At 44.9% G+C, this 18162-nt stretch overlaps 1 protein-coding gene across 1 annotated transcript in view; it reads right to left on the bottom strand.

Annotated features, from left to right (window-relative positions):
- LOC131287540 (protein tincar) overlaps nucleotides 1-18162 on the bottom strand; it is a 34275-nt gene that overhangs the window by 13675 nt on the left and 2438 nt on the right. The window contains exon 2 of the mRNA XM_058316597.1: nucleotides 16302-16423. Coding sequence (XP_058172580.1) covers nucleotides 16302-16423 — 122 coding nt within the window. The remainder of the gene's footprint in view (nucleotides 1-16301; nucleotides 16424-18162) is intronic.

Genomic DNA, 18162 nt, shown 5'->3' with positions numbered 1-18162 from the left:
TGCGAAAACCCTATTAATTATTGAATTAACTTTAAAGCCGCATAGGAAGTTGTTAACAGGTTTGGTAGAATCGGTTGGAATGATGGCGAACGAACATGAAGCTAGCAAAAAGTCTTGAAATTATGGCAAACAAAAAGTTCATTCCCAAAAGAATTACCCTACATGATGAGGGTAATTCGCGGAAAGAAAGAAACTTCGCACGTCCTAAAAGTGTCAAAAACCCTTTGATATATTTTTTATCGCTTCCTGCCGCTTCGCATTTAGGCAACCATCTTTCCTATCGTCAACTTTTTTGCTACGTTGGAGAAAAAGAAACAAAGAAACAAAAAACACTTCTTCCAAATTACGATCCTTCCTTTTTTTAACACTTTGTACAAAATAAAGACTGTGGAGAGGCCTCCATACAAACATTCGCTTTTTAACGGTTGGTTTCTTGCAACAGTTTCACAAACGAAAAAAGGAGCATGGTATAGGTTTCACTTCAACCATTGCCTGTTATTTGCGAGATGCGAAACTTTCGCAAAGGATCACAAGTTGAGCATAAAAAAAGTGAGAGACAACGAAACGAAGCAAACGCCTAGAATGATGGTCTTAAGGCGAAGAAGTTCAAAATGAACCGCGCTCGCTTCCACTGTGTGCGCGAAACCCCCAACGAACGGATTGGTGATAGATCGTGGAGAGCATAAACAAAGTCTCAAACGACCGGCACAAGTGCCTTGCCTGGCTTTTTTCGTCGCACAAGCCGGCCCGCAGTCGTGTTACTCGAAAGCTCCTTCAGAGCCGCCGGCTGTAGGCAGAAGGGCACTCGAAAAGTCGTCACCGTGTCCTGGCCGCATCCCGGCATCGGCCTGTTGCGAATCCAGCGGAGCGAGCGCAATATGAAGGGTGCCCTTTAATGCCCGTCGAGTGAGCCCCAAACAGGGGTAATGAGGAGGAACGAAGCACAAAGAAACCGACAGAGGCTTGACGAATTCTTACGTAGAACGTCTGCAATCGACATCTGTATTTCGGTAGAGTGTAACAAGTTTTACGTACCTCCAATTTTTAGCTCGAAGCACTCTCGGGAAAAAATTGAGCTTAGCTACAAGCCATACCCTTGCTTATACATATTGTTAACAACTATCAAAACAATTGAGTAATCAACCCTGTTACTTGGAAGACAATGGCGATCTTTCAAAGAAGAACAGAATATCTGTGTGAAGACAACAGATCTCATCTACTTGCCTGGGCTTTGCGTTTGTCAGGCTGTGGTGGCAAAGTTTAAGAACATGTCGAAACAAACCAAGAAGTTACTTGAGCGTAGAAAAGAAAAACAGAAGAAAGAAAAATACAGGCCAGCAAGATTCAATTATAAGTTTTATGGAACATGATTGACTTGCATGTTTCGTTGGATCATCCCCTGCCGAGTTTCTTGTAGCGTGAACATAAACGCATAACCTTTTTCGGAAGAAACAATCCACCTCAATGAGACCTCTGTGCGTCAGCTCGGTAATTTTTGGAATTGTCGCTTAATATGTGTAAAGCTGTGTGGTATAAAAAGAATATGAACATTTTTGGATAACTTGTTACTCATGTGGGTGGATTCATGTAGAAAATAAAATGTAACCACATTTTGAGTTGTAAAGAAATAATTGAATTAGGTTTATATCCAGCTGCTAAAGAATCGGTTTTAACTTAATCCCTTTCTATTGCAAAACGCTTAAGAAAGGGATAAGCGTGCAAGCCACCCATCGTTGCCTTTGAAGATGGAAAGCCTTTGATAAAACGATGGCTCAACCAAACAGCCTTAAAACGGTATCCATTTCCATCGCGACGACGGGAAAAACTGAGTGACACAGGAAACGTCCCACTTTTTCTCGTCGCTCACTTGCACAGTGGAAAGCGTGGCGAACGCGGATTGACTTTTCCCGCGTTTATCCCGTTATCTAATTACTCGGTTCCGCGAAAAGTTAGTCTTGACTGGTCGGAGCTCCCCGTCGGGGATCAGTCGCCTGCAGCATCTCGACCTCATGGAAAAACCCCGGCACGCGGCAGGAAGGTGTGAAGTGAGCTCATTCACTCGTTGTTGCCTTTCACGCGGCTCAGTGCGCCGGAAAAGCCTACCGGAAAAGCCTACCATGGGGACGGGGGTGGGGGACTTATTTCTTCGCTGCACAGACGCGTCGAACGGAGCTATCCCTTCGGCAAGCGAGGGTTGTTTTGTGTGCGGGTCTTTAAATCGTGTTGCACACAGTTCGTGGAAATGTGAGAGCGGGTGGGAAGTGTGGGAGGTAGTTTCAAGTGTACTTAAGCCGACTCCCGGAAAAACCGGTAAAGGGAAGAAAAAGAGGCGAGTGCGACAAAAGGTAAAACCGGAACCGTGGCTGAAAACATCCACATCCTTCCAGTCCCGCCGACGATAAGTAGTAGTAACGATGCGGAACGGTTGACGTCAGCCGAAAGCCACATTTTCTGACACTTTAAGCTCGTAAAGAGATACCAAAATATTGCCGGGGTCTAGTTGAAATTGAGCCGAGCGGGAGCAAACGGGAATGATGGCTTCACTTTGTCGGGTTTTATTATTTTATCAACATTAGACAGCGTCGGGCAAAACCACAAACCGCTAGCCCCGGGCCGGAACAGGGAGCAATGGAGGGAAAATCCAGGCTCCTCCAAGCGGGAGTGGAGGCCGGGTCGTCGATTAGTCGAGCCTAGTGGTGCGTTAAAGCGATATGAGCCGGGAATTAGTGTGGCCACAATTTATTGTACGGCGCACGGAAAAGGGCCTTCGTAGAGGGTTCGGGACTGGAGTTTCCTCTAATCGCTGCCTTTTCACCGAAAGGAAAAGACACCAAGGAAGGTGGAAAAAAGGGCTTGCTTTCGGCAAAGTAATGCACATATTGACCAGATTAAAATTTGGAGTGAAAGGGAAAAAACCAAACAACCACAACGTTAACTGAACTGTAAAATTAATTTGGATTATTCTTATCGCTTGATTACAAAATGTAAATTATTTCAATATAATTGAAATAATGGAGAGAATGTAGAAGAGTGTTGTTAAAAACACGGTAAAAAAAAATTGACTAATTGCAAAGTTCAGGGTTATTTAAAATCAACGTCATTGGCTTGGCTTTTCTTTCATGACTCATTGGAATTGTCTGGTTCATTCCCAGTTCGTACTCTTGTTGTCGTTCGTCCACCATCAATATTTTTCATCTTTGCAATTTTTCATTATGTACCGCACAGAAAAGGACAAAACATAAAAATCGATATCCTTCTTTTACGGTGTTGTTGTTTTTTCCCGCTCACTCCTTTCAATTGGGGCGCTGCACTCGATGCAATCTTGATTGTATTGCAATTTTTATGGCCATTACGTGGTCGTGCTGAAATGGGTTGATTTTGCTTTCCCACTTTCCGCTTCCGGTCGTTCCGGCTGCTGATGTTTCCCGTTGATCACGGGAGCGGGAAAATGAAACAAAAACAAACACAACATCCCGGACGCATCCCGGGACACTGCACAACCAACCAAGGAACAGAAACAATGCAACTGCCATTTTTCGCATCATGGCGGGTGGGGAAAAACCTTGTTGTAGGTTTTTTTCTTCTCTCTTGTTTGCTACCTTTCCCAATCCATTTTCCACTTAGCCTGAAGGAAGCATGCTTTTGTGGTTTGATTTGCGCAATGTTTTCCCCGTTGCCGTCGGGTGTTGTTTTTCGTTTTCCGTTCGCAACCATCTTCGCCCATTGATGCCGGCAGCGTAACGGTGGATGAGTGATGTCAGTGGGGCTGACGTATTAATGGGGAAAAGTGCACGGCCACACCATAACAGGGTTCATTACAATTACACTGGGGCCCCTGGTATCGATGTGAGTCCTTTTGTTTACGGAAGGCAAAGAAAAGGACCTTTTTTAATAGTTTTTCATCTCTATCGAACCCACCGATCGACCAATAATATGTCCCATAAGCAATCTCATTGTGGCAACATACGATTGGAGGGATATGCCGTGATAAGAGCTGAACATACACACTTCTACAGCGGTGATATTGAGGCGGATTGACTGTAAATCAAAGGGCAGGGCCATTTATATGGCCATTGTTCCTTCCTGCGGCACCGAAGCGTAATCAGTTTCCTCTCCCGATTTCCCTCATCGGTTGCTCTATTTGTTACATTTTCCTGACTTTTCCAGTTTGTACGTTTCTTTTTCGGAAAAGCGAATAAGTTTAATTTGATTGCAAGGAAGGAAGGCTCGGTTGTTTGTTGGGTGATGTCCGGGAAAGGACAACCGTCCATAAAAATCTTGCTCCTGTACCCATGCACGCACACTGGGACAAGGACGGTCGTAAGGGACATTGTTACACAACCCTAGGTTGGGCCGAAGCCTGGGCGGGAGGGTTGCCATGATGTCGTGAAGAATGACGGTTTCCCTTCGGGCAGTAGGGCGAACGATAAGCAGGACTTAAGACGTAAAAGGAGTTGTTTATTTCCATTCTGTTTATCTGAAGTGGCCGAGCGCGGACGGGGGCCGGCGGGGTGTTATCCTGAGCCCATCTTAATCTCCTCCCGGTGGCCGCCGGGGAATCTTGTTAGTGTTGGCAAAACTTTATGTCTTTCTTGGAAAAACCCAGGAGTCCAGGAGGAATGGGATTTTCGGGATGAATTTTCGAGAGCAGCTGCCGCCTCCGTTGTTTCGTGTTGAAAATTTTGCGAACGAGTGCGTGACAACGCCACCAAAGACGCCACCAAAGACGACACCAAGTGTGTCACCAAAGACGTTAAAGGCTCACCGAGTTGATGATTGGACATGGTGTTAGCACAAACCACCCCTGGGAGCGGAGAGATCCCCTTAGAAAGGGTGCCATAATGGAGGCGAAGGCAAAACGCTGAGGATGGGGTGAGGAATAATTGTGTCGGTGGACAATTTAAAACATCGCCTCAAAACGATTGTCCTCTAAAACACACTTCCCCATTGCAACATCCGGCGGGGTGCTGCCGTAAAGGATATGAAAATGTAAACGATCCAATAACGAAAGCTTGGATGGTGGAGAAACTTATCCGTTAAACTTTTTGCTAATGCCGTTTGCTAACCATCCTTTCCTGGAATGGTTTTAAGCGTTAATAAACTCGTGTAACGAGGCTGGAGCCGAGGGAAGGAATTCCAATCGATTCCAGCTCGGAAGGATGATGTACATGGGATGGAATTATTTTTAATTAAAACATGATTGTAATTATTCTCAGCAAGGGTTTTTTTTGCGGATGTAAAAATAACTTTACGGAGCTGCTCAAATTGATTTTTATGGCTGAAAACTATTTTATAGCACGGAAAAGAGATAGGGTAAGAATACATAATGATCATTAAACTTTCACCAATTGCTATAAATGAACCATCAAGTAGGAAAAATATGAACATACAAATGAAAACATAGATAAATTTTTGTGGACTGTACTTTCTACCCCACCGAGCTAACAGAATAATCGAGCGAAGAAATGTTTATGATTGTGTTTCAGCGTGGTCTGCCATTAGTCGTGCATAAATATAAAGAAGATCCCTCCATCGAAAAGAATGGACCAACAAAGCGGGAACAAAGTTTCATACAAAGTGCAGCACTGGCACCGCAGTTATTTGCATTTAAAGCAACTTCCTGCGGTGGATAGCAGCAGCAGGGATCGGAGTTCCGTTCGGCACCGGAAAGCACATTCTACTTTTACCCACAAAAACAAGCAAAATACCGCAATCAAGCGGCAAAGGACACGATGATGGCGAGTGGCGAAGATGTGCACCCGGAGCCCGGAGGGAGAGGGAGAAAAGATTTCCCACCTTGTGCGGCACTCTAACGGAATCTGCTAGAGGAACATTTTCTTATCACCCTCGATCGTGGCGCGGCGACCGGTGGAAGCGGAAGTAAAATGAGCTAAAATGTCTGTGGAAAATACAATTATGGCACCATTAGAAAATAATACCAACCGCCAGCACTCGGCGCGAAACGGTAACGACCGAGGCGGGAAGTTTCGTGCGGAAAAATGGATGAAGAAGTTTTTCACTATTCATTTCCCGCTTGTTCTTTCGGGGTTTCATTTGATACTCGCTCTGCAGCCTTCAAATTCATCGAATTATATTCATTGTGTCATTGTGATGTTTTTTGCCTTACGCTTAGCTACTTTCTTCTTATCGTTTGGAAGGGTGGGTGAAAATAAGACGGGTTTCGCCCTATCGTTTAAGAAACGCTTAATTTTCCGGCATGATGAAATTCGAATGAAAAGAATGGAAAACTTAGAAGTCGGAAATATGAGAAGGTACGTCGAACACAGGGAGTGGCAAAATATTCTAGGAGTAAAAAATAATTTAGTACAGAGAAGAAACGAAGCCCAAGAAATGATCACGATGGAGCACAATGCACAGGGGGCATGGGAAAACAATAAGATTGTTTTGTAGCGCGACCTGAATGGGGATTCAATGAGAGATTGTCATCCACAAACAATGGGTGTGGAAAATCCAACGGAAGAAAAAAAAAAACGTTCGCTAACTCGAGAAATGAAAAACTTTGGCCAAGTCGAGACAAAAACAAAAACACAGCAACACTAATAACACCAGCACTGATAAGACATAATCCTCCGGAAGGATCCCGAAGGATGCAGATGTGGGACAAAGCAAGGATAAAAAAGGTAAATGAAAGGATCATTGAGCCTCCGTCCCTTGGGTGGAGGTTCATTTTCTCGTTTGCGTTATTTTGTTTTGCCTCGCTTATGGTGTTCATTTCGATTTATCCTCTATTTTCCATTTCCCGGACAAAGGCTGGGAGGAAGCCGCTCCCATTCCGCACCGGGTTTCCCAAATTGGATCATTGCCTTTTATCCCGTTATCCTTCGATTGGCTGTTGGTTTTTCCTGCTACCCGAGTTGTGTGTGTGTGTGTTTGCGTTTGCCGGGTCGCGAACATGGCGACAGATAGTTTACATTTTTCTGGCACATTTTCAATTTTGTTTTATCCTTTTCCATCCATGCTTTCGTTCGACTGATCGGTTGAACCGTGCACAATGAAAGGCAATGAGAAAAGCCTTCACCGTGAATGCTTCTAAATGTTGATGTTGTCCGATTGAATGATTCAATTCCGTGTCGCTCGTCTCTTTTGCCATTTCACATTCCATGGCCGGGCAGAAGATAACAGGCTTAAGATGGGAAAATGTTGTCATAAGTCTTCTGGGAAGCTATCGATTTGGTTCGCTTTTGTTCAGGCAGGACACAATGAAACTTGAAGACGCGGTAGGCAAATTGACGATCCGGTTTTTCCACGCCAAATATTGACTGACATTGCTGCTTATAATGTATTCAGTTTGCTTAACAATTTGGTAAAAAGCGATTCGGTAGTATTATGCAAATGAACGGTTAGGCATTGAAGTCAAATCAAGGATCCTCAGTGAAAGCCCTAACCTTGAAAGTCAATCTTCTAATTGAGTTTAGACAAAAATTCTACTAAGAAAACAAAACAGATAATCCTTCATTTGTTTAACGCATTTGTTTAGGGAATTATCATCGAAGGACAAAATATTATATAGGAAAGAGTTTTTCACTTGCCAACTCATTTCATGTGACATCGTCATCGGGCATAAGCCAAAGTGTCAAACTGGATTTTAATGTCAACCCGTCTTTTCCACAGCATAATCACGGTGGTTACAAGCATTCCCATTACAGAACATGCTCTCACCTGGTTGTTTCGTAGCCGACCACAACCATTTCTGTACCCTTTTCAATCCTGCCTGAACCTAGATAGGATCCGACCCCGAAAAGCTGCCAGTGTGTGGACACAACACACCGAAAGATTGATCTCTAGAAACAATCCCATCACCATCGTTGTCATACTCATTATGTCTCACACGGGACCATAAGCCTTCCTCGACCCCGGTTGACCTCCACCGGGCCGCGATTGGGGTGCTTATTTTATGTTCCAATTTCAATGGCTTGAAATTTGAATAACATCGGATCGTATGTCGTCCAGGTAGGGAGGAGCATATGTCCGGACTGGCGGCTCCCGTCGTTTATGCTCCAGTTAACCCGGCCGGGGAAGAAACCCGGCCGGACCGGAGTCAGAAAGGCATCATTAGTTATGCAAATGCCGTCCTCCCTGCTCCATCCGGAAAATCGTGCGCCCCGGAGGGTGATTGTTCGGGGTTTATCGGTCACCAAGGTACGATGGGGCTTATCTCTCGGGCGATTGCGGCAATTTCATGTGTGTCTCGGTGTACATGTATTCCGGTTTGGCTGCATGGGCATTCGGGGAGATTATTGCTTCGGGAAGATTATCTCACCCGGGAAGATTTTCCAACGGACGAGCCATTTAACGGAGGTAAAATGGATTTATAGGCCTACCTGCGTATAATCCTTTACCCGTGCAACAAAACCGAATCAAGGGAAGGTTCACCGAAAAGGGGTGGATTGAAACGTATCGGGAGAAATTATTCGCTCGAAATCCAATTGATTTTAGATGAGCATTCCTTCAACTAAATTCAATTGACGATAAGGGCGTTTGTATGACGTTCTTTTGAAACTTTAACTTTAAATAGAAGAATGTTGATGAAAGAATCATTAAAGAAAGGAAACATACTATACGACTTCGAGATCCATCCTGATTTCATCCTTGCATCCTTTTTTCAAAGATTCTTTATCATTTAAACATAAACAAAAACAATAAACTACCAGGCTCCACAAACTTTTCCATCAACCCGTTCGTCCGACGGTTCCAACACATACGAATGTTAAATGCAAATGAAAGCAGAAGCCATCCTGTGTTTGTTTCTCCGACGCGCAATTATGCACCGTTGGCTTGTCGCAGTTACACACAAGAAACGGCCACCCTTTGCCTTTGTTGGTTGGGTTGGAAAAGCGAGCCGCATGGTGGCATTTATAATTGAAAACGTTTATCATCGCTTCGGTGGCCGTTGCGTAAATTACCGCCCATTGCTGCAGGTGTTTGCATTGCTTGGGGGGCAAAGTTGCTTCCAAAGACTTAAGCACAGCGTTAATCGGTGGCTCGGGTCTCGGTGTGCGATGTCTGAAAAGCGGAATCGATTTGTTAACTGGAAGTAGCCATGACGCAGAAGTGCATGTGAGTGCACTGTTTTTGATTTATACCGATGCGATCCGGTAGGTGCAGATGAGTTACGAGGCAATCTGCAACAATGGTCGGTTATGTTTGGCGGCAGTAATTACTTCCAAAAGTCTATTAGACCAATTTTCGTTGGAAGACGTACTTAAACCGATTCAAATAATTATTCTTCAATTACCATAACCTTCCGTTATGGGCGCATTTATTTGGGGTTGTTCGATTACTTTTGGGTAGAGGTTTGCGATGCTATCTTAATCTGACCTTTTTTTTCGATTACCCCCCAATGATTTATACCCCCATCTCCACCTCCCACCAAGATGGATGTCGTGTTATTCCACCCCATCAAATTCATCACTCAATGGAGCGTCTTATCGGGCGCCTCTCGGAAAACCCCCCGTTCCCTAAACAGGGCGAAAGGGTTAGCCGTTCCGCTGAGTGTTGCGAAAAAAAGGGAAATCCCCCCCTTTACCACACGGCCCGACGGAGCTCAGAACATCCGAAGGGAAAGAGAAAAATCAATTTGGTGTGTACTTTTCTCCGGTTGAGTTACGTTTACGATTATGAACCTTCGGGCGCCCCCGTACCATACGGACAGGGGAGGTCGGGTGGGTGGGCGCTGCGTATGAAAATATCATCCCAAAATGTTGACGAAGACGGGATCGCTCGAAGGGAGATGTGGGGCTTTGGCAAATAATGCCCAAATGTCCATTCCCTACGAACACCCTTTTGATGGACACTGACCGGGAGGGAAGGTTTACGTCGACCCCACAAACAGGCCACATTATAGGGAGCGGCTTGTTTTTCCTACGGGGTTTTCGCCCCCTTTTATCCGGCGAGGTGTTTGCAGGAAAAACCATGGCAAACTTAAGGAGTTTCCCACACACTTGCTCCGGCAGAAAAGGTCTCCGTCAACCACCCCGACGCCGTTTTCCCGCGCGATGGGTGAGTGGGAAAATATGGATTCAATTTTTCAATTTTCCTCAACCGAATCATGTCATTTTATCTCGATGCTCGGAGCTATTTTATCAGGCCAATAGTGTATCGAACCGAGGGGATAGAGGCGCATGCAAATACAGCTGAAAAGGTATCGCATACCATGTTGTTAAAGGAATTCTACAGAAAAATACATGGAAATTGTTTGTTTTTGAAGTATCGTATAAATAACATTTTAATATAAGACTTAAACCATCCATAATTGTTGTTTCATACATCCAACAATGGTATTGTTTGTAATGTCTTGCTGTAATTTCTTTCGAAAAAATTTCAACCTATCTTACCCATTGTCTGTAACTTGCACAAAAAATAATGCAGCTAAAAGTTTCGCAATATGTTGGGTCGTTTACGTGGTTCGTTAGACAAATGCCGCTTTGCTACATAAATTTGTTTTGCCTCTGCTTTCCGGTGAGAAATGTGAAAAGGAGGCAAACATGTCGGCTTGCCAAGTATTTCGGGAAGTCACAATTTCTTCCGCCCGGGGAAAGTTGGTTTTTGGTTAGAGCGGTATACGTGTGCCACTTTTACCCGCGTGAGTGTGCGTCATCAACCGGGATCCCTTCGGAGCAAGGCAGACGTTTTCTTATCACACCGAGACCGACTTTTCCGGCAGAATCGGGCACCCGTCTACGTTCACGTATTCGCCCGACAGCTATCGTGCACCTTCTTGGTCCTAGTCCCTCGTCACGTTGACTCCTTTTGGGGGAAGTTGAAGCGAGCGTGGGTTACGAAAACACACACACTCACGGGAAGGTAGACCCGGGTATTTGCTTGCCGTTTTGGCGGTCTCGTACGGTACCCTAGAGGGCATTCCATCTGTCTGTCGCCGGCAGCTCAATCTCGCACGGGAAGGGTCTTTGTCTTACGAGAAAGGTTACACTTCCTTCACGAGTCCAAACTATTTTAGGGTTGGCGGTGTTGGTGTTTTGATGCAACGGTAGTTTTTGCAGCCTCATTTAAATTTACCGATAGTGAAACTTTCGCTCAAGTCAACGAAAACAGCGTGAAGAGAAATAAGCATCGCCCGGGGCAGTCTTTCTTCGGGTTTCGCACCAGCGCAAAGCTCCGGTTACATGGAAGTTGGGAAAATAGTTTCGCCTGGTGTATGGTGATGTTTTCCCGTCTTCTTCACCTTCGTGCCGAAGCAGGACTATGAAAAATTCATACAATTATGCCTTCCTGAGCTATTACCGAGCAGCAGCACCTGAGCGCAAGGTTTCTACTTTCATACGAAAACCTGTGCTCTCTTCGCGGCTGGTTGTCTGGATGGGAAAAGTTTTCACCTAATGAATTTGCAAGCTTGTGAAATTACACAAAGAAAAAAACGGGAGGAATTTTCCACAGCATTGGCCTGCCTGGAGAAGAATGTGCAGATTGATTATTGATAGTTTCTTCAAAGCGTATCAAGGTGCAACTTAAAAACACACTACAACGTCTCCACCGTTTACGCAGAATGAACTTCGTTGCAGCTAAAAAGTCCTATCTTTATTGCACGTTTCCACACCAACGTATCTCACGAACAGACGCGCCGGATGTGACAGACGTGTCAATTATGGCCGGTTTGATTCTTCATCAAATGCTAAGTTTCCTTTCCTTTGCATTTTCATATCTTCTATTGCTTGAGGCTCCTCTTTTTGCGACGCTCCGTTTAGATTCATCGCAATCGAAGCAAGTACCGATGCCTTTCGGGGTTTTTCTTTTCCCGGTTGATCAGCGTAACCCGGAAGCAGCGTCTATTTGACAGCTGTCGTTCGTTAGTGTTGGTGATCGATTTTCTCTTGCGGTGCCATGCCTCAAGGAATTGGAGAAATTTTTCTTCGTTCGGTGGAAAATATCAAAATACGGGAAAAGGGATTCCTTTGCCTTAAAAATCACATATCAATAACGTCCGACGTTAGTTCAACCTGACGCTCCCTTTTAATGGCATCGTGGACCAAGTTTAAAACAAGGCTAATGCTTCTCTATCAAGTATTTTTATGCTGTTTTAAAACCGTGGTAGAGTTTGATCCACTTGCTGTAGTATATTATGTTTTTTCTTAACTAAAAAACTGGAGTAGCATGTTGATGGTACCTTTTTTTCCTCCCCTGCTTCGAAGTGTCGTTGACCTTTGCTGAGGTTAGTGTTATGTCGCCCCGAAGGGCCGCCCTTCTTTTTTTTTGCGAGATCGAGCAAATTACAGTTTAAAAGCTATTAATTTACGGCTGTTCGCTTGGTTTCACTTTCGGGGACAACTTTTCCATTCCCCTCCATCGTTCGCTCGATGTTACCTACGGTATCGATTTTCTATTTGCTGGCCAAACCCTTTCCGCTTTCGTGCCGGTCCCCCGCGATGGTTTTCCTAGGAGGATTGCTTGGTAAGTTGCCGGCAAGAGATGTATTTTATGGGAAAAGTTGTTTCCCCTAGTTGATTTCCCCGGGGGACAGGCAGCTGGCCGGTTACTTTCGTATGAGTCAAAAACGCTGTCACATGCGAAAATACGAAAATACTCCTTCTTTGCAGCATACAAAAATGACCGGCGATTTCTTGAGAAATATTGGCTCTGACGAAAATAATTCCTCATTTTTCATTTAAACATTAAAATGTTGCTATCACGTAAGTTGTAGGTAGGAACTATCACTTTGTTTAAAATATATTAAACATACTAACGGAAATGAAGTTAAGATTTGTATCGCTGCCTCTTTTAAACTTCCAGCAGCCTTAATGTTCGGTTGCATGACGTCTGCTTTCCTTTTCCTATCATCTTACTGCGGAGGCACTAAATCAAATCGTCTGCAATCGAGCGAGAAACAGAAAAAGTTAACCGTAACAACCAATTGATGGTTTGCAGTGGGAAAATCCAGCCAAGCCAAAGGTTGTAAATCAATTGTGACATCTCGTGAACCGGGTCGTGCATGTACCGCAGCTTACTACCCCACTCTCTCTCACACGTAGCGGAATTCCTCAAGGAAGTGTATGCTCCCGGAACTGAAACACCCTTTCCGGAAGCGGAACTCACGTACGCGCGGGGCATTAGAGCACAGATGGTACCCTTGACGGTGTTACAGTCGCATCGCAGCAAAACGCCAAATGGGACACGCTGCAGGAACGGCGAACTGGTTCGAATGTCAATGTTTCGATGCGATAAGAACATGGATTTACATTATTGGCACGAATTGGGGTACGAAGTTGGTCGGCGAAGTGGAAACTTATTTCTAAACCATGATGATGACGATGATGTTCGCTCCCTTGTCTTGTTTCGCTGGATTTTCCTGTCCAGAAGTGAAAAGTTTCCTGCGGTTCCGTGGTGCAGGTGTCGAAGATAAGGGAAGCAGAACGAAAAGTTGCCCAAACGATAAGCGAAAATATTTAGCAAAGGGATTTCGAGGGTGTTACGGAACCTCAGGCCCCGGAGTGAATGTTCTGAGAAATTATTCAACTTCCACTCGAAAGGAAATGTTTGAGAAGAGGCCTTTCAGTATGTTTGATCCCAAGCTATGCCGTTATAATTATGATTATTTAAAATCTGAAACATTTAGAGAAACAATCCGTTTTCCACCGTTATATCTGTCCAATTCACCAACTACTATTCAACCTGCTGGTACTAAGGAACACGTTTCTGAGTCGTTTGTTGGTAAAAGTAGTTTCCGATTTGCGGTAAGTTTACCCCTTTCGTCCAAGAAGACCTTCCGATTACATCGTACCGTGAGTCGAGGTAGCTAGTTTACATCCAATTAGACTCATATGTAAAATAGAGTTCACCAAGCCTACCGCAGGCTGAATTTTCACCTCCAGCTGACATGGAAAATGAATAGCATTCCGATAGCATCCAGTGGAAATGTTTGCCCAGTTTTTGCGTATAATTCAAAGGACACAATTCCAAAGGACAAAAGGACACCTGTAAGAAAGTGTCGTAGCACAATGTAAGCTAATTATGATTGTTTAGAATTTAATACGAGCACTTGCGAGGGTTTCTTAATAGATGAAAAGCTTAAAGCTGAGTTAAAGTATAAACTTCCTAAAATTGCCCATGAACTGATATGTATTTAAACGCACAGTAGTACTTTTTCCCTTCTTTCAGTCGTGCAAAACAAGATCCAATTATTACCATTGCAAGTATGCCAACCTTTGCCAACCTAACAAACCTCGCGATAAACCACGGCGACCCTCCGAGAAATGCCGGCCGCCAAATCCAATTAATTTCCCGTCATAGCGCATCGTGTGCGAGCGGGAAAATGCTCGCGCCATGCAGCGATACCCCGATGTCGGGCCGGTTGGTGGGAAATTTAATTATTACAATAATAAAGCATGACAGGGACCCACATCATGCGATGCCGCTCGGTGGAAAACATCATCTCCGCACGGTGCTATCTGTGGAAGAATTACACCTCTCATGTCATCTGCGAGCCAAGCGAGGAAAAGCTCGCAGTGGAGTGAGAAATTATTATCCAAACAAACTGCCCGGCAGGTGGGCTACACGGGGCTCGGAATTTAATCCTGAGCCCGTGAAAGCTTTAAAGTGCACCGTGAAACGTCCCGAAGACGTTGCTGTAGCCGAATTCCCAGGTGGGTGAAGGCATGGGAAGGGGAAATTTAGCACCCCCCAAATGTAGCGCATGGGTGCTAAGTAGGGAAAAGTAACAAATTGGGGAATTATATTTTACACCGGCAAACGAACTAAACGTTGTTTCCCATCCGAAAAGGGAACACCGGCCGTCGGCACTATCTTCTTCCGGGACAGCGCGCATTCCAAGTATGCCGATTAAACTTTCTTGGCCAGCACCTCGGCCTGTGGGTGGAAACTTTGGCTCCGGGAAACCTTTCGCAATGGCTACACCAATGAAACCCGAGGATAATTTTCAACCATTCGTCCCAGTTTCTTGCGAAGCGTAAAACGACCCGGAAAGTGCGGAAGGACTAGGCACGGAGCGGACATGGACGCTAAGCCAAACCCCCACCGGGAATGTTTTCCCTGTGCGTTTCAGCTGCACATTAGTTCGTGCTTATTTATTGTCATCTTTAATTTCAGTTAACTTTTCCATTAGAAACTTTCGCAGGTGAAATAGTACGCCACGGCTGTCCCGGCCAATTGGGGCCTGGGCCGTCGTCGCGGCGTGAAAAGCGTGAAATCGTTAGTGGTTAGCTTTTCCCAACCGAAGGAAGTGAACGAAAGGCGGAGAGAGGAAAGGAGCAATAGGGACGGAGTTTCCAATTTCAAGCTGGAGAAATACTGGTTGTTAGGGGATTGTTTATCGACTGCGATGCTTTGCCGGCGATGGTACTTTCGGAAAGGAATGTGTTTGCGGAAAATTGGCTCGAGAGTTATATGACGACTTAATAAAGTTTTTCACATGAGTTTTTTTTCCAATTCACCCTCGTTCAACAGGATGGTGAAATATGGGAAATGGTGATATAAAATAGAGTTTGTTCGTAATACGTTAACTAAACTTCTGTCATAACTTGCTTCGGTTGCCTAAAACAACGGCATGAAAACTCACACTATCCATTAGGGAAAACGGTGCGAAAAACTCCCCCAAGAAGTTGGCAGACTCAAGGTCAAGGATTACTAGTGCTGAAAGTGAATAGCAAGCGGCTTAAGTTATTCCGCATCCTATTAGCCGCCGATCCCATTGCTATAATCCCTTCTCTTCTACCGCGCTTCGGTAATTGAATTCCGAGCCTCAAATTCCCACGTTCGAGGGTAGCGCTTATTTTCTGCCGTTTTTCCATTTTTGCCCGCCGCTTTGCGTTATTGAAATCCACTTCCACGAATGCCGGAAATGGGCTTGAAAATGCTGCTCCCACATCATAAACCCCGGGAATAACGGGGTGAAGCCATAGAAATGTGAAACAGCTGACTCGGTGTACGGTGGTGTTGGTGTTTGGTCCTGGCAGCCCTTTTGGCAAGCGCGGCCTTTGAGCGAAAGCCTGTCCCGCCCAGCTCGGATTCGTTCCCGGAACCGCGTCCGCGCACCGACAAGGCCGCTTTGGCTTGCAATCAATTTTGCTTCCATTCGCAAGAATGCTCGCCAAGAAAACTTTTGTGCCGAGCAAAAAGGTGCGCTGCAATAAGCAGCTTTCCAGAGGAGAATAAAATTGAGAAAATGGGTGTTTTTTTATTTTTCGAAACCTCTGAAACCATGGATGTGCTCGAATTTGTACGTTTTCGTTTGCTCCATTTTCCAACCGGTGGTTGGAAAAATACCAATATTTATCACAGAAAAATAATAATTGAGAATAATGAAACCTTACCTCGCGGGAGAAGACCGTTCTCGATAACTTTGGCCTCGAGGAGCAGGCGAGGCAGCAGCAAACAGATCGCCGTGATGATATGTATGAACGCGGACGTCGGTCCTCCGTGGATCCAAAGTGACCTAAAAAAACAAAGCCAAACAAATTATAAGTATAAATGTTGTTTATACAAAACATTGACTAGAAGCATCTCTGTTTGTTATAACTCTTCCATATCACGCTTGTTTTAAATTATTTCCTGTTGGTCATTGGTCGATTTTAAAGCGATTTCCTGTTCCCTGGTTTGATTTATGGCCCCTACTCTGCATTGTATAAATTTTCATCAGAAATTACTGATAAAAAATGTATCTTCCCAGGCTTTCGGTTGCTAATGTTGCATGGATGCACATCATGCACCGAGGCGACACAACGGCAGTGGGTGAAATAAATAAGTCTTGATGACGGCGGTGATGCAGCAGGATCTTGCTATCGTTCACAACCCATCTTGCCCTCAATTGACAACCTGCAAGCAACGACGATGCAAAATAGAAGCGCTGTTGCAAATGCAAACAGCCTCGGGGAGCAAGCGGCATGAATTACGGATGCAGCAGCGCCGCGTTTTGATAGATGGTGCGCAAACCGAATGGCAAGGAAGAGATTAGATTGATAGAGTGAAAATGAGTGAAAATCCTAAACAAACAGCAGAGTGTTATGACGATGAAAAATTACTAATGCCGTGAGACAGCAGAGCCAACGAGAGTTGGTAGGGAGTTTCTGATGAAAAACTATTTCGGGTTTGATAGGAAAATATGATTCCCAAAGTTTTGCCACCGCGTTGTGCCAATCTTCCCGGTTGGTGTTTTAGGAAACTTAAATCATTTCCCAAATCTGTGGAGGCTCATTTACGGGAGAAATGTGGCAATAAATCTACCTATTTCCCACCGACGTGTCTTACGTGTATATCTCCTAATATCTGTATCCTAAAATAATTTTGCTGAGCTTTGCCCGTAGTCATTCGTGCCAACCAGTTCTACAAACTCGCCGAATGCGATGAGCTTTAGATTTATAGTTTTCCTCCCGGTTCGTTTCGAGGAGTCTTATATCTTTTCTGCTGACTAAGATCGCCCGAGAACCATCTGCTATTGTTATTAGCACAGCGCAGGCATTCTTCTTCGGCTGCGGCACAGATGCCAGTGGATAAAGACTTGCCTCTAGCTCCAGTTCGAAACCTCGAAGGAGCTGGAAACCGTACCTTGTGTTGGGTGGGGGAAATTCCACAAAGAACGCAACACTGCTTCGTGGTCGGGCGACGGCTGACTGCATGTTTATTCTTCTTTAGAGTGAATTTATTCCACCCAACAGCGTCGATTCAACGTCGGCGAGGTTATGTTTTGTGGGGTTTGTATTCCTGCCCACACATTCTCTCGGTTGAAGGATTAGAAAAGCTGCCGAAGACAGACAGGAGCCGCAAACTCGAGCTATTGACGGAGTGTACCGTCGTCGCTGGTGATGAGCAACCGGAAAGACTCCAACTTCACGTGACCTCCACGTTGGTGGTGGTCGTTCCCCTCAAGAACTTCGCCAACCCGGGGCGCCCTCGGTTCAGGGAACGGACGGATTTTAATTAAAGTTGTGTCGAAGCTTTTCGCAACAGTAGTTGAATTGGTACCGAATTCTGACATCCAATTATTTAGCCCTCGCACCGCGAACCACGACACACAGCGCGCTGTCTTTCAAGTGTGGCGACTAGAGTTGTGTAAATCGGATTCAGATTCATGAATCTGAATGAATCTCTGCCTTATAAGGGATTCATGAATCTTTCGCCGCGAGATTCATGAATCCCAAAGACACACCAAATGATGTAAAGTCACCAACCAAAAGT

The sequence above is a fragment of the Anopheles ziemanni genome, chromosome 3, assembly GCF_943734765.1.
Source record: "Anopheles ziemanni chromosome 3, idAnoZiCoDA_A2_x.2, whole genome shotgun sequence".
NCBI classification, from domain to species: domain Eukaryota; kingdom Metazoa; phylum Arthropoda; class Insecta; order Diptera; family Culicidae; genus Anopheles; species Anopheles ziemanni.
The sequence above is the reverse complement of the archived record's forward strand: the minus strand, read 5'-3'. Positions and strand labels throughout refer to the sequence as shown.